This window comes from Rhea pennata, chromosome 10 (genome assembly GCF_028389875.1).
Source record: "Rhea pennata isolate bPtePen1 chromosome 10, bPtePen1.pri, whole genome shotgun sequence".
In the NCBI taxonomy this organism is placed as follows: domain Eukaryota; kingdom Metazoa; phylum Chordata; class Aves; order Rheiformes; family Rheidae; genus Rhea; species Rhea pennata.
The window spans coordinates 981,893-998,569 of NC_084672.1; the positions used below are offsets into that span (position 1 = coordinate 981,893).

Genomic DNA, 16,677 nt, shown 5'->3' on the forward strand with positions numbered 1-16,677 from the left:
TAATGTGAGTCACAGTTATACTGTTTCTGTGTTTGTGGAACAAAAGGATAATATTACCTGCAATTTTAAGGTTGTTCTTCTGAAAGCAATATATAGGAAGCTAAGGAGATGATTTATAAATAGAAGAAATATCTATAAGAATGTCAAAGGTACTTACAGTCTTTGTGTACACTGGATTTAGATATATCACATTGATTAAATTACCTAGCTCGATTTATTTGACACCTTCTTAAACTCCTGTTGATAGTGAGCAATTGTAGTTAAATCAATTTAAATGTGATTGGAAGAGCTTGCTCGTTTTGCTTATCAAAACAGGACCAATGAATATTAAAATAAGTAAACAATAAAATCAATGGAATCTTGATACTCTTTATTTACATTCTTAAAAGTATAGATTTGGAAGAAGTTTCTGAAGACTTGAATATCGCCAAAGTGATATTCTGAAGCAACTCTAATTACTGGAGTTAGAGCTCCTGAGTTTTGTATTGCTTAGGGACTGGAAAGCTTAGTAGTACTCCTAAGAAGTAGTATCTGAGAGCCGTATTGGAGAAACTGAATATGGTATGGTTTGGTTTGGTGTGGCGCAGGTATGGTTTCAGGGGAAGCAGTATCATACTTGATTATGCTGTTGAAGTTCTTCAGAGATAATTCTTTTTTTGATAGTGGATTGGTTTATTATCTATCTGGAAAATGTTTGCTAATGTTCAACCTCAGAGATTAGATGTCAATACAAAAGTGTCTTGAATCAATGAACATAACAGAGTTCCATACCATAAGAGAGTTTAAGATTAGGAAATAAACTTTTATCATCAGTGGTCCATGCTTTCAAAGTTAAAAAGTTATTGCATGAGGACTGCTCTTCATTCTTTCTCCTCTTAATGTATTTTCTGTTCCTCTTCTTTTATTTCAGGTACAGAGAATAGTGTATGATTGTTCATGCACTCTTACGTATTGTTATTGGCAATTTGAAAGGCTCTGTGCTTTCATTTATGGACAGCTGATATCTTGTCAGAATTAGCAGAGTAAAGAGCTTCTTTTTGTTTGATGGTTTTATTTTTAGACCAAAGTAACTATCCTGATCTGGTGTTATACCAGCTTTTCAGAGTGTTGTTGAGTTACATCTGTATTATAATTAGTGTGGAGCAGTAGGAGCAGACTTACAGAACGAATCAGTTGGTACTGAGGATTTCACATGTGCACTGTTTGCATTTCCAAAGTTTTTAATTCAGTCTGGTTCTGTGTCTGTTAGTAGTTGAAGTATATCTTCCAGTTTAGTTTCTTCCAGAGGCATCCAGTGTCTGAGCATACCTGGAGCACAATAAATGGGGATAATCAGAAGATTTGCTTCAAAAGCTCAAACCAGATCCAGGCTCAAAAACTGATGTAGATGCATCTTTAGATTTTGCCTTATGAGAAGGCAGAAAATGCCATGCTACTTGCAAAACTTTTGTTAATCTCCCTGTGAAAGGCGTGTGAAGCACAGGGCAGCTGGGAAGGGAAGGGATAAATCTGTGTAAAAAGGCTGTGAAAGGAGGAGGGTTAGAGCCTTCAGTCAGGCATCAAACGACAGAAACAAATCAAGTAAAACCTATACAGAATTTTCTGAATATGTAAAGGGATGCTTTTTTCAGCTTTAATTTGAATTCCATAATGTAGCTCTCTTCTTTTAAACTAATTTGGCTGGACTTTATTTATCCTCTGTGCTCAAATAGAGGTTAAAAAGCTAGGTTCTGATTTTTAGTATGAAAGACTAATAAGGATGAGGAGAGAATATTTTTAATTTTCATCTTTTTCATTTTAAAGTGAAAGCTTTTAAACATTATTCTAAAAGAGTGACCCACTGTTGTGTTCGTGGACAAAGATGTTAACCAGTTATATGGGCTTCACTTTTTTTTTTTCCCAAGCTCAGAGTTATTTTATTGCCATGTTGTAAGTATCACAAATGAGGATTCTTCTTAACAAGGTGGTCATCTGTTGTTTCTTGAACAACAAAATGTCTGTTTTTCCTTAGGTTTGTATCCTTTGGTGCCCTCAGCCCTCTCTGACTCTGATAGTACCTCCAGACTCTCCACCCACAGTATTCCAAGGCCCCCCACCTCCAGTCACGGTACCTCCTGTTTGCTCTACCTCCTGGTGTGCAGTAGTGCCTGCTGCAGTTTCGCTTGCTGGCTGACTAGAAGCAGAATGCATGGTTGCTTGCTCACTGCCATATCTCTGCAATTAAGTTGAATGTTGTTTTCAGAGGTGGGTTAGGAAAGGAGGCAAGATGGAGAGTATGTGTGTGCAACCTGAATGGATATGGTGTACAGACTTGGATGGTGGCTGTCTCTCACTCACTGGGGATGCTGAAAGTGTCTGTCATAGCTACATAGCTTCTGATTTTCAGAAAACTCATAGGAACTTTGTATCTTTGAGACTTCTCTCCCTCTCTCAGATTTGATTGATATTGGTCAGTGGGATCCACAGCTACCGAGGGAAGACCGACAGACAGGCTTGTGGACAGTGCAATTGTATAAGCTTTACTGTCTCTAGAAACCAGGCTATTTTAAAAAATCAACAACTGTATTTGAAAAAGCTTACCGATGTTTGTGCTAAGTGACTAATACTTACTCTACAAAGAGTACAATGAGTGAATGAAATACAGGGCATAAAATAATGTTGCCTTGAAAATTAGTGACCAAATGATCTTGGTAAAAATAACTTATGGGGGGGGGGGGGGGGGCGGAAGACAATTCCAAACCTGAGTTGTTTCAGTGATCATGCTGACAGAGCAGCCTCTCAGTTGGTATTGGAGCAGCCAAGCCTGGTTCCACTGCAGCCTGGGATGGTCTCGGAGCTGCTGTGGCCCCGCTAACTGTGGTTACACCAGTAAATGAACCAGGCCAGGACTTGTTTTCTGGTCCTGAGAGCAGGTGACATGACACAGGTTGCATCCAGACAGTTCAGTGTTCTTCCTCCAGATCAGGGTCATCTCCTCTGTCCCGTCTGCTGGGAGCAGCGCTTGTCCATGACCTCCCTTGAGCTGTTCCTGAGCCCTGTCTGGGAGAAGGCTGTGCCTAACTGTACCGGAGAGATTGCTGACAGTTAAACAGTTGTGTTAGGTTATATAGCTCAACACAGGCGATCATGATGCAGTGCTTTAACCCAGTACCTTGGACTTACTGGTTTACTGCTACAGAGACCCCAGTCCTTTCCCTTGCCGCAAGCTGGTTGTCTCTATCCCACCCTTTGTTCATACGATTCTGTGCTGAAACATTTTGGTTTACTAAGCTAGCCTAAAAACATAGCTAAATGGAGAGTTATCTGGCAGCCCAAGCTACCTTGGGGAGGGTGCAGGAGTACGGCAGTAATTAGACTGGCTTAAACTGCCATGGAGCCACAGCCTGTTGGAGCAGTGACCTGTGTGCTGAGGGTGAGCAGTGGGGAGATGAGGAGACCAGTGCTGCTCATGCCGGCTGCTAGTGAAAACTAACACTGGCAAAAACTAGCGCCTTCCAGCTTCAGGCAGAACCCGTGGGGGAATGAACAGCCGGAGTGAGTAGCTGGAGAAAACATATCACTGAACTACGGCTTGTCCTCCTTGTTTTTCCTTTAGTCATAATGAACGCTGAAAAAGTATTCACTGAAGTGGGAGGGATGTAGAGGAGGAGGTGTGGAAATTAGAAGAGAAAGTGTGCCTTCTATTTACATTAAAACATTTTCAAATATCAAGAGCGGTCTTCCATGATTTTGCTACATTGTTTCTTCAGTGCTTCTGGTGACATGTGTGTGCTGTCACATTCATAGAAAGCACGAAGACGACTTTCTTTCAAGCATTTCCTTAGTGTTTAAGTTAATTACAAAGATTAACAAAACCCAACATTTTAAACAATTTGGCACCCTTTCACCTTCATTTGCTCAATTCTTGGTTTCTGCTTGATGATGATGTCACATTTTCACTTGAAAGGTCTTGTAAGACTTCAAAGAACCTTTGCTTTTCCCCTTCCTGATGTATTTTCCAAAGAAAGCAAATTACTCAAACCCCACCATCACTACCTTTCCTGCATTTTTATACATGATACACTGTAGGGAACATATTGTTTAGTAGCCCTTGCTACTAACTAAAGTTACATGATGTGAATGAGTGTGAAGCGATATGTTGTATGCAAGTATGTTTAGAATAAACAGGAAACTTTTTAAATGAACTTCACATATTTAAAATTAAAAGGTTATTTGTTAAAGTGATGGAGATAGGGTAGGAAAAAACTGAAAGCAATTAAATTGTGAAATAAGTGAAATTTGGGGTAGAATTAAAGAAGATAGAAACATTACAGAATATATGAAGATCAGTTTTGTCTTACAAAAATCTACATTGGCGCTGATGAAATGTGTTTGTGGTAATTGTATTATTGCAGTATTGTTCAGGTACCTCATACAATTTTCCTCTGAATAGCCAATGATTTTTTTTTTCCTCATGGATTTTCACCCATGACAAAATAGGAAGAAAACATTTAACCAAAGAAAATAAAATGTGTAAAATAGTATTGTTGCAATGAGATCAGATAGGTACGTTACCTGAAACTGATTTCACTTAATTTTTTGAAACTGAATGACATTCAAGGTCATGAATTCTCAATATTTTAAAGTTATATATATTAATATAATATCACTCCAAGATTACTGAAGCTCTTGGGACTTTAGCTCTTGTTTTCATATCAGTTTTAACTTAGCTACGGGCACATGTGGGCATGCACATGCACAAATTAGGAAATTAATCTCACAGTAATCTCTCAGAAATTTATAAGGATGAGATTTTTCCATCAAGAAGCAGGCCAAAATGGACTATGAAAAAGTTAGCTTTAAATCAGCTTGCATATGTAATGATGAATGTTTAGTTTTGAATTTACATGGATAATAACTGATTTAAAAAAAAAGGATGTGATGACATTTTTTCCAATTTTAACAATGGTGTCATGATTTTTTTTCCTTTACCAAGAAAGCCATGTGCAAAATGAGTGTAATGATAGCCCCTTACTAGGTAGAGAGCATGATTTTAAATTACTCTGAAAGATTATGAAGTTATGTAATTGCCGGGAAAAAATATTTTCTGGGGAAATAAGGATCATATTCTCATTTTAAGAGTTTTTATCCCACATTAAAAATAGTCTGTTATTGTTAAGGCAAAGGGAGCAACCAAAAATCTTATCTACCTTTTAAAAGGTAGATAACACACCTGACAAAGTCCTGTGGAATATGTGGCTTCTGTTTCCACAGAAGGATTAAGTTAAAGCAGAGCAAGATTAGTTTTTTTGATGAATTTAAGCAAAATGCAACTCCCTTCTCCATGTAGACATTGCAAAAACTACTAGCTTTTTATAACAAACACCAAAGTTACTTCATGGCTTCTGTAGCCCAAGAGAAAGTTATGTACAATAAAAGAAATAACCAGTTAGTAGTTTTCTGAGGTCAAAGTGTATCCCAACATCCTTGAAGGTCTGTTCAGGAAGTGTTTAGCAACCTGTCTGTACCAGGGGTTGTAACAAGAGGGAGATGACTTCCAAAAATAGGCTCTCTGTGTGCCCAGCAGCATGGATTAAATGTCTAGGGAGCCTAATGTGTCCAAAGACAGCTGGTCCGTTCCAGGATCTCGACAGGAACAGAGCAAGTTCTAGTGGAATCTGTAATCCACTCATTTAAAAGTCAAGCATTGCAAACATTTATTTCAAAACATTTTGGCTATTGGTGAGCTCCACAATATCTGAAGATGACTAATGTAAAATTCTTATCTTGGCAACATAAGAGATTGTAAATAGTATCATTTTTTCTTTCTGCTGTAACAGATTTTGAGATTTGTTTTGAAATTAGTTGTTCTACAGCTAATCCACATCTCAGCTTTCCTTTGTTGGTTATTAGTGTGACCCAAACTACAACGGATGAATCAATTACAAGTGTGTACCCTCAGTCACAAAGGGAAAAATGTCTTGGCCAGGAGGGAATAAACTTTCAGTTCCAAATGCATATAGTATAATCAAAACAAAGCCTTGCTAGCAAAGCAATGGTGCCTAGAAATATGATTGTTAGAGCAGAAAAATAAGGTAACAGAAAATCTATTTTGTGTTTTGGCCAATAATAAAAGGCCTTCTTCATTCTTTGGCAAAATCTCTTTTAGAAAACATTTATTTCAAGGGAGATACTTAAACACAGAAAGGGTTGAACTGTAGTGCATAAGCATAAGACAGACACACCGAGGAATCATGGTTAAAACAAGGAAAGTAAACCTCGGGCTGGTGTGGTTTGTTTAGAATGAAATGGCTGAGTAGCCTGAAAGATGTTGGGGAAGAAGAAAAAAGACTTTCAGTGAAATAAGGAAAATTTAGTGGTACTGTTTGCATTGCAATTTTGATAGTTACAATTGGTGACTTTTTTAAAATGAAATTTGTAGGGAGGGTGTAGATTTATCCAGATTTCATAACCAGACACAATACGTGGATAGCATATACTATGTGTTTTGCTGTTCTTATAAATCATTGTCTTTTTATTTTGCTCTTACCTGTACCGGCACTACTTCTACATTTCTTTGAGTCATAGTTTCCTGGTTAGTAGTTGTCTCTCTAGGAAGTGGTTGCAGAAAAATGCTCTTGAAGGTTTGAAAAATGTGACAAGAGTAATATAGTATGTGGCAAACAATGAAGTACATCAGCTGGAATAAAGTATAATTGCTATAATTTTCTAGGAAAGGAGTGTTAGTTGGTTGAAGAAAGGCCAAGAGGTTTTGAGGGGGGAGAGGTCTCAACACCTCTGAACTAACAGAAGTGAAGGAAGCATTTCCTTGAAGTTTATAAAGTGCTTTGAGACCTGCCTGGATGAAAGACTGTAAGTCATTTTCCTTGAGTGTTTTGAGGCCAGACTGGTATATTATTATTTGTTACATATTTTCTTGCCCCATCAGGGACAGACTTGTCGCTTTGTTTTTCCATGGGTTTCCCATGGTGACTCAGGCTTCTTTGTGCAGTATCATAAGATCTAACATTTCTTGAAAGCATCACTAGTACCACGTAAATGAACTTCAACCAGCTCAATCAATGCATCTTTTGAATGGGATTCTTCTTAATACATGAAATCTGGGTCACATCACAGTAACGCAATGTGCTGATGAAATATGACTCGTAGTGTTTGTTTAAGAGGAATAACAGTTCACGGCTTTATGTGAATTGATGACATGTCCATACTATCTGCATTTTAAACAGGACTGATAGACCCTCTTGCTTGAAATCTCAGAAGAAGAGTAAAGAAGTTTCACTGTCCTGTAGCCTTTAAAAAAGTGTTTGGAGAAATGCCGTGGTAACAATGCAGGAAAAACGACCTGGTTGTTAAAATCAGAGGTATCCCATACAGTTTTGTCAGTACGCTGTATTTTGCAGTGTGAATTTTTCATACTGGTCATTGTCTCCATGGTGGCAAAAGCTCATGTATGGGCATGATTATTCCAAGAGAAGGGAGCTTTCTTGGCTTACTTTTGTCACTTGGAGAGAAGTTTACTGTGACAGCAGAAAGAAATGTTCTGTCCACATATGCTGTGTTTACAGTAAGAGACTAGTATAATCTATAACCACAGCAGCTCTATTGTGTAAAAAAAAATGTTTAAAGTCCCAGCATAGCTGGCAGAAGTTTCATGCTTTCCCTTTCTCTTATTATCTCACTTCTTAAAAAGAAGCTCATAGTATCTTCTGCACCACTGTAGCCAGTAGGCCAGAAAGCTGTCTCTGGCTCTATAGATGGTGCTTCTGAGGCGTTGGGAAGAGCGAGACATTCTGTGAAATCCAGTGAGGATTTACAGTGTGTCTGATCTGTCTGGGAAAGACTTAGGCATACAGAAATTGATGAGATAGAAAAATCAAATAAATAAATAAATAAATGAGTTCTCACATAATGTATTCCTGTCACTCACCAAGTGACATTCCTGCAGTGTGTTTAGTTGTCTTAATCCTCTAGAGCTCTTCCGGTATTCAGATTTGGAATATATAGCTTTCAGTCATGGCAATCCAGTGTTATTACCAGGAGCTAAATTAACTGTAGTTGTTGTTCAACACTATAATTTTAAGTTTTCATGCCAGTTACATCTTTCTATTGTTCATCACTGTTGTTCTTTTACCATCTTTAAGTTTCTCCTGTATCAAAAGACCTTAAACCTTTTAATTATACTTGCCACACCTAAATTTCTTTAGTAGTTTTGTGGAAGAGTAGATACAACAGTAGTACCATATGTGATGGGGAAATAAATCATCATTAACTGAAAATTGTATAGAGATATGTTCTGGTTTAGAAATAGGAATCATTCACCGGAATGTCTTTCCAGTAGGTATGCTGTACCAGTGCCACAGAATAATGACAATATTTGCAGGGTTGTGAGTTTGACAACTTAGTGTGTAGGAACTCAGAAAAACCAAATGTATTTCAGCTGTAGCTCTTTCATCTGTTTTTAATAGCTGCTTCTTTACTTAATTTTTCCTAGCTCACTAATTGTTTAACGAAACTTGCATTTTGCCATGTTTTTTTCTTCTAAAGAATGAGTTTCAACATTTAAACTCTTTTCTTTCAACTGATACTTTCCTTTTTTTCTTTCTCTTTCTGTTTTATATATACATATATGTAGAAGGAATTTGGGAAAGACTTTTTTTTAGGAGTTTAAAGTATGATATGTGTGTAATGCAGAAATATGGCTTCAATTTTAAAATGCTTAGTATATATGCTATTAATGGTTTCAAATTCGTGATGCTGTGGTAAGACTTTCGTATCAACTTTACAGGGTGTAAAGAAATGACATTATTGCATAGAGCAAAGATTTTAGGAGCTACAAGGTCTTAAAAGTGAATCTACTGAAAAAAGAATTGAAGTATAGAAATTCCTTAGAATTGTTTAGTGTAATCCCACATGCAATGAACTGTAGAACGGTTTTGACGTTGGTCTTAATTTACCTGCTGGATGCAAACATGATAGCAATATAAATAAGTCTTAACTAAATGTGGCTAAGCAAAATGTTTAGTTCTACAGTAGTTTAGTCAGATTCTTAGTTGACTTTCATACTATGCTGAAATTTGAATAGTAAGTGTGTAAGGAAGGAAACTCATGTACATGTTTAGACTTGATTATTTTGACTGTGTTAAGTATTATAGTTTTAGGCTTGCTTCAGAAAAGAAACACAAATAGAATTCAAGTAAAAACTGCACACTGCCAAATGTATCAAGCATTAGAAAAGCAAACTTCTGTCACTGAGAGGATTGTAAGTGACTGTTGCTAAGTCCATTAGAGCTATTTATAACTTGAGGCTTGATACCCAGGATGTGAAATAAGCCAAAGAACTCTCTGGCAATAGTGTACAGATGAGTTGAATGGTTCGTTGCTGGATAAATACATACACAAATTGGAAAACATTATATTGGTTCCTGCTTTGTCTATTTAATTTTTGTTGCTATTCTAGAAAAGATTTGGTAACTTGTAGAATAGCCATTTTAAGTAATATTTTTGTTCTCAAATTGGAATTCCGCCAGTGTCAACCTTCTTTCTATGTTTTACAGCTATTTTTCTAATTCTTTACACAAACATTTGTTTTTAGCATAATTTTGTTTAATTTGTGCTCACTTAATGTCAGTCAGTGATTTCTCACCAGAATATTTTTGACTGCCGAATTGTAAGTCATATTTTAGGATGTTTGCCAGTTTTTCAAAATGTATAAATAACGTGTTTTAATAAATGGAGTTTACATCTTTGAATGTACTAAATTCCATTATATTTTTATTGTTCATTTACTTAACTCCCAGTTCACCATGATAAATAGTTATCCATTGTCAATCAAAAAATTGAGATAGTGAGCTGTTACTCTCTTCTTGCTTTTCAGAGTTTCTTGAACTAGATAATTGAGAATTAAGAATCTCATTTTTTGAGTATATAAGCATATGCATATATGTATGTTAGGAATTGCTGAATATTTGAATTTTGTGAAATACACTCTTTCCAGAGAGCTCATTGCACTCTTGACTGAGAAGTCAGTTTCTGTAATTAGATTAACTTGAGATTCTCATTTACCATAATTTGAATGCCTAAAAAGCATTATTGTACAGAAAAAGTTTAAGAACAGCTGTGCTCAGGCGAAAAGTTTGGTGTTTAGAATTAGAGTACTCTCTCCATATGCTGGAGGATGACATTGGCAGATGTCATGAAGATCAGAGAATTCCTGGACTGCAGTTGGTATGGTTGATTGCATTCCGTAGTGCTTGCCTCTTGCTTGGTTTCACGCACATACGTGTGCACACACACATCTGCTATATACCTGTTTGCTCTGAGACATTAGGGCCACCTTGAATCCTGTGCTCTTCTTGTATCACAGTGAGTACTCTGGAGTGCAGCCACTAGACACTCCCAGCTTCGCATGGTCCATCTTTTCGACCTCTCTCGTAAAAGTCTATTCAGCTTTCCCAAGTGTTTCAGTTCAGTAGGCTGAGTGACATCTAGCTAGTCATCTACTGTGGAAGCATCTATACCTCAGTATAGATAGCCGCAGTCTGTTCTTTTACCTGTGTGACCCTCCCACCACGTGTCAGGATCTGTTGCTACAGGAAAAGGACTAGAAGGTCCTGTGGGCCAGCCTCTGTTCTGACTTAACTCTACAACGCTGGGGACTGCAGCTCAGAAATCCCTTCAGGGGCCATGGGCTCAGAGGTGTTCCCGGTCATGGTACAGCTCACAGGTTCTCAAAGCAGAAGTCCATTCTGTGGCAGCAAGGAGAATCTCCAAGATCATTTTCCTCAGCACTAATTATGTCTGAATAATTAGTTACATTTTCTTGTACATGAATTTCATCTGCCTTTTTATTGCATAATCATTTGTATGTTACGATCTTCTGTGACTTTTTGTTCACTTTTAGTTTTTAATTTTTCAACCAGTTCTGAATCGTCTCTAGACTTTGCCTTCTCACTGTTTGCACATTTTGTGAGATAATATGTGAATATTTTTAAACAAGAAAACCTGAGCAGGTCCTCACACAGATCTTTGGATGGGCCACTGAATGTCTCTCTTCACCTGTTTGTTCCTCCTCTTCATTTTCTGTCTTAAACAATTTGTCGCCCATGAGAGGACCTTTCTAGTTATTTGATAACTTAGTTTCTTTCAGTGAAAGACCTTGCCAAGAGCCTGTGGAAGTTCAAATATGAAGTGTTAGATGATTTTATTCTTTTACTGCTTGACCAACATCAACAGCTAGTGGTGTCTTACACTAGGATTTTCCTTTACAATTCATGAGGAATTTCCTAAGCACTTAACCTCTGTTTAAGTTGTGTTAAAAAAAAAAAAAAATAGATTACAAAAGAGTGCTTAAAAAGTTAGGAAGTGCTGAAACTAAGGTTGTCCATTCACCCTTAATTTGCCCTTTTTGAACATATACTTGTCATTAAAAATTATGCTGTATAGCTTATGAATGCAAGAGCCAGTTTAAGTTCCACAGGCAATGCTGGTCCTGCTTTGTTTATTTTTTTGTACTTGCTTTTGTGTAGCACAACGTTGCCTGTCAGCGTGGACTGTGAGCAGGGTTGGACTCTGCGGAAACGCAGGGCATCCTACACTGCAAGCAGGGGTGGGATGGGCACCCGGGGCAGACCGGGAGCACCAGTGCAAGCTGGAAGCAGGAGGGCCAAGCCCAGCTGCACACCTGCTCTGTTGCATGGACGTTCATTGGTTCCCTTTAGAAACTGATTAAACTGGCATAAAAATTCTTTTTTTTTTTCTGATTAGCTCAGTGAGCTAACCTGGTCTCTGAGGAGGCAGACAAATTCTGGCATTAGTGTGTGGGAAAGAAAGGAGGAGGGAGCAGGAGCAAACCTCTAGGATCTCTCATGTTATAATCTTCTACCATACCTTAATTTCAAATGAAATTCAGATTCTGGTACCTTTGATAACTTTGCTCTAATCATTGCATACTCTTGTTTCTTTTCTCATATGTCTTTTTGTTTTTCTTCCACTTTCACCACTTCTTGACTTCCCAATGTCTCGGTTGCCTGTTTCTCTAACAGCGGAGTGCCTACCAGGCCTGCGAGGAGGTGGGTTGCCTCTTTCCTCTAGTCCCGTGCCAGGCTTCCAGGGGCCCCTGGCAGGCCAGGAGTGATTGCAAACCAAAATGTTTAGCCATTCTGGATGGCATTGGGCAGTCTGTTTAGGGTGTAGGAGACGTGAAGGAGCCTCACGTGCTGTGGCTGATGATGCCCACTTGAAACCAGTGGAAGCTGGGATGGCTGCAGTGTTCACGGCTGCTGTCTGCGCTCCCGCTCTGCCCCCTTCACTGTCCTGGAGATTGCTGCCTGTGGCCTAACATGTCTTCTTGGAATAAACAGATTAAAGAATTCGGGGGCTTATAACCAAATCTGAGGCCACTTTCAGGAAAAAAATAATTCTTTAACAGGTTGATAATACTGCTAATAAAATTCTCATTTAAAAGCATGGGTGGACTTCCATGAAGCTTCTCAGAGAGCTGTAAGAATATTTTTAATGTGGCAAAACAATGTTATTTTTCTCTAACTTCATTCCAATAAATTGCTAACTATTTAACTTGAAGCATTGATACATATAAACTATTTGGTTTAAAAGTTTAAATGGTCATTTTTTGTCTCAGGCTTAATTTCCTGCCAGTGTTGTGAATTAATTCATCTCCTACATAAAACAACACTGAGAAATCATAACTGTAGTAGTCCATTTTTCTGTCATCAATATAAATAAAATTTTGATAATTCATGCTAACCTAAAAAACTTTTTAACCCATAAAAAGTTGATAAAAACAATGCTTCCCTGAATATTTCTGAAGTAAAAATACTTGATATATTTTAAGGTACCTTTGGGCCATTAAGTAAATTAATGTTTGATAATTTCTTAAATATTACAACTAGGTCAGTCCTTCTAATTTATATAGAAGTATAGTAGGAGCATATGTCTATTGCTGTGAATTCTTTCTGCCATAAATCACAAAAATAATATTAAACTGGCAGCAATTCGTGAGAAAGAAAAGTCAAGGTGTAACTTCTGGTAATGTGTACTTATTTTAGATTTTTGTATAAAAATGGTATTTTTATTTATTTTTGTAGTGGCAAGGAATAGGAATAGAAAATTAGATTAAAATATTTATTTTCTTCATTATTTCCATGCATTACTTTTTTGACATACAGTATATTCTTCTAAACTAAATGCAGGTTTTATTGTAAGTATTAATGGAAAAGCGTATTCCTATGAACTTTAAATTTTAATGCTTCTGTTACTAGAGGGTGCAAGATTGTAAGGAACCAATTTTTATAAATTTAGGCTACGGTTCCTGTTGTTTTTCCTTAAATCTCAAATGTCAGTCTGTTGTTTTCATAATTACTACAGTCATTTAAAAATCTCAACTTGGCTTTTTCCATTCTGTAGTAGTTGTTGTATTAAGTACTGATGGAGAATGCTGAACAAGTGTGTATAAAATCCCCTGTTCATCAGCAATTAAAGCAAATATGACATGTTTTATATATATATATAGTATATTGAATCCTATAATGTGTTATGATGCATATCACATTATAGGATAAGCATATGCTTTTCCTTTTTGTAATCTTGCTTAATGTTGTGACTTAAACTAGGAAATACTCACTACTCTCTTAGCAGTATTTCTGTGCATTACCTCTCAAATGAATTTTGTTGCTACTTTCTCTGCTCCTGATCCAGCACATGCATAATTTTAAGCACGAGTAGTCCCATTCAGGTCAACTCAAGTATGAGCTTCAGTCAGCTGAAGAAGGTGTATGCCTCAATCCAGAAAAGCAATTTTATTTATGTGCAAATTTAAGTGTACCAGCAGTCCAAGTGAAGGTTGGAGATTAATGGGACATATTCTCTGGAATGGCTTTTCACTCTGCTCTTGCATGAGTCTTTCTCCAGTATAATTTTATTCCCAAATACAGTTGTATTGAAGATCAATCTTGGGTTCCTTTGTTGAATGTCTATATCCTCACCCATATTTAATGCATAGTCCTATTTATGATTTCTTATTCTGTGAACACTTGACACCAATTTAGATTTATACCTTATCCCAAATGTGATGTAGAGCCCTAAAATAAAGTATTTTAAGGAACACAGGACTGGAAAGGACTGCCTAGGTCATTGAGTCAGTCATTTGATGCTGAAGACAACAGGCACCATACAATCCTTTTCATCTTAAAAGCAGTTAGATTTTTTTGCTCCCACTACTCTGACTGGAAGGGTATGCAAAAACCTCATTGATCTAATGCTTAAATGTATTCTTGGACAGCTTATATTCATTTGTTCTTTTGCCAATGATATGCCTTAAATAGCTTTTCTCCTTCATTTAAATTAAGCCATATGTATGTGTGTGGGGTGTGTGTGTGGATGTAAAAGCTCAGTGCATCAGCACAGTGTCAATATTATATAATTTTTTGAATTCATGATCTGAAACTTAATAAATTTCTCCAATGACTTAGTGTTCTTGTTTCTTCCATTTGTAGCTTTACATGTGGTACACAGGAAAATGAGGCTGAGAACGCGGAAAGCTTCTCAGCAGTCAAATCAAATTCACACGCAACGTGCTTTGAGGGCAAAGAGGAAACATTCAGAGGTGGAAGAGAGCTTACCTGTTGGCGGAGGAAAACCACAGAAAAATGAAACTGGCTTATTATCTTCAATCAAAAAGTTTATTAAAGGAAGTACACCCAAGGTACACCTCATTGGTTTCTTTTATTTTTCTATTGAGTCATATTCACTTAAATTTGATAAAAATACTTTTACTAAGGATAAATAAAAGCATGTAAAAGGTTGATGTTCCTTTGGAAGCACAATGTTTTTGTAAATAATTGGAAAGCCAGAAGTACCTATGATAGTTTTGCCAGATAATGGATGTTTAAATAAATAAATAAATAAATAAAAGCCCACACAAAGTAGCAAACCCTACTGGAGTCAACTGTAGATATATTTAAAACAATCCAATAAATTATAGGATTTATTACTAAGGTATTTCTTTGTGAAAATGTTGAATAGTAAATTCAGTGTATTTTTAAGTTCTGGTTCAAGGATTCTTTTGAATTTGGAATTATCTATACAGGGAACTAAGAAAAGCAAGTCTGTAAGCATAATTTTATTGTATATTTTTAGCATTCCTGTTGGAAATTTTGTAGGATTCCAACAATCAAGAAAGGTTGAAAGTAACATACTCAACTGTCTTGGAATTGATACGACTACACAGTGCATTACTGCAGTGAATGTTGCCCCCACCTAGTGGATCAAATTTAAACATTGTCAGGGCTAAACTACTAAATCTCTTCTGTCTTGATCCAGACAGAAATCTGAACTATACTAATCTTCACATTTTAAAACGCATTGAAAATATGTTTTGAGAATCATATATATTACTTTGATAGGCTGAATGTAATCTTTCAATTGCTTCAGAAACCTTTTTTTTCCTATAAATAGTCCAAAAAACTCCTTTACTTACTCCCAACAATCCAGATATTGAAATAATGTAACTGTAAATTTTAAAGAATATGTAAGAAGTTGTGATAATATTAAAACATACCTCAGATGAACTATATGGTAAAAAAGAATTATGATTTAAAATCAGAATCATTTTTTGATGTTTAAATATTGAATAAATCTTAACAAGCTGTAGTCAAAATAATTTTAATTAAACAGTGTATTCTTAAATTGTCAAAAATAGTGAAATTTAATCTTGAATAGCATGTGTTCATTTCTGTCGTTGAAGTATAGAGATACAGATAATGAAATAGTTCAGTAAAAGTAAATGGTTCAAACTGCTTACCTTTTGTGTTTCATTAAACTAGGACAATTAATCTATGTTACATTCTAGCATTTGTAATACAGCACAATAGTGCAACATTTTGACTGCAAAACCACTGCAACAAAATGCTGAAATCTAAGCAAAACATTTTATATTGGAATTTTAAGATAAGAGAAATATTTCTGTTTTTGTTTTGTTTTCCAAGATTTTGTTAACTTTCTTCCTTCCCCTGTTCTCTTCCTCTCCCACAAATTTGAATTACATGTTGTTCTTTTTTTTTTCTGGACAGGTTTTTCGGTGTAAAATGTCCACATTTTTCTCATATTTCCTTTCATGTCCTCTCCTGTGTCTGTAGCAAGACTTGGAGTGGTTCCAGTGGCATTAACATGGCATGATATTGATACTGCTGGGCTATCTTCCAAAGCGCTAATGACTTAACAAAGTAGTCTTGTGGTTGCCATGGGAACAGCAGAACTCTTAGAGATAGGCTATGTGTATACCTTACATAGTAGCTCATTTATGGGTATGTTAAAATCCAAATCAGGAATAAGATTCTATGGATTTATGGCAACGGATGTATTCATACCAAGATACAACTTTAAAATATGCCGATTTTGATGACAGTCTTAATTCAGTTAACAGATATTTTAAAGATGGCTTACTAGGAATATTCCTTAAACAAACAAAACCTAAAAAACATTAGAGATAATCAGTTAGAGAAGATAAGAAACTAAGATGTCGCTATTGAAGTGTGGATGATGACAGGGCTGATCTTGAGTCTTTTGCTGACTCACAACCCCCATTCAAGTCAACATTAGTATGAAATACAAATTAGTGTTTAAAGAAAATACCAGAATCAGAGTAACAAAATGACGATCTAA

At 36.4% G+C, this 16,677-nt stretch overlaps 1 protein-coding gene across 4 annotated transcripts in view; it reads left to right on the forward strand.

The window, feature by feature from the left end:
- Window positions 1–16,677, forward strand: part of CTDSPL2 (CTD small phosphatase like 2) — a 47,170-nt gene that overhangs the window by 5,953 nt on the left and 24,540 nt on the right. For 3 of the 4 annotated variants that reach the window (XM_062584209.1, XM_062584208.1, XM_062584211.1), the window contains exon 2: window positions 14,511–14,719. In XM_062584209.1, the coding sequence (XP_062440193.1) occupies window positions 14,534–14,719 (186 nt within the window). In that variant the 5' untranslated portion in view covers window positions 14,511–14,533. Of the gene's footprint in view, window positions 1–12,048; window positions 12,069–14,510; window positions 14,720–16,677 lie in introns of those variants that run through there. The other variant, XM_062584210.1, reaches the window with a different exon arrangement.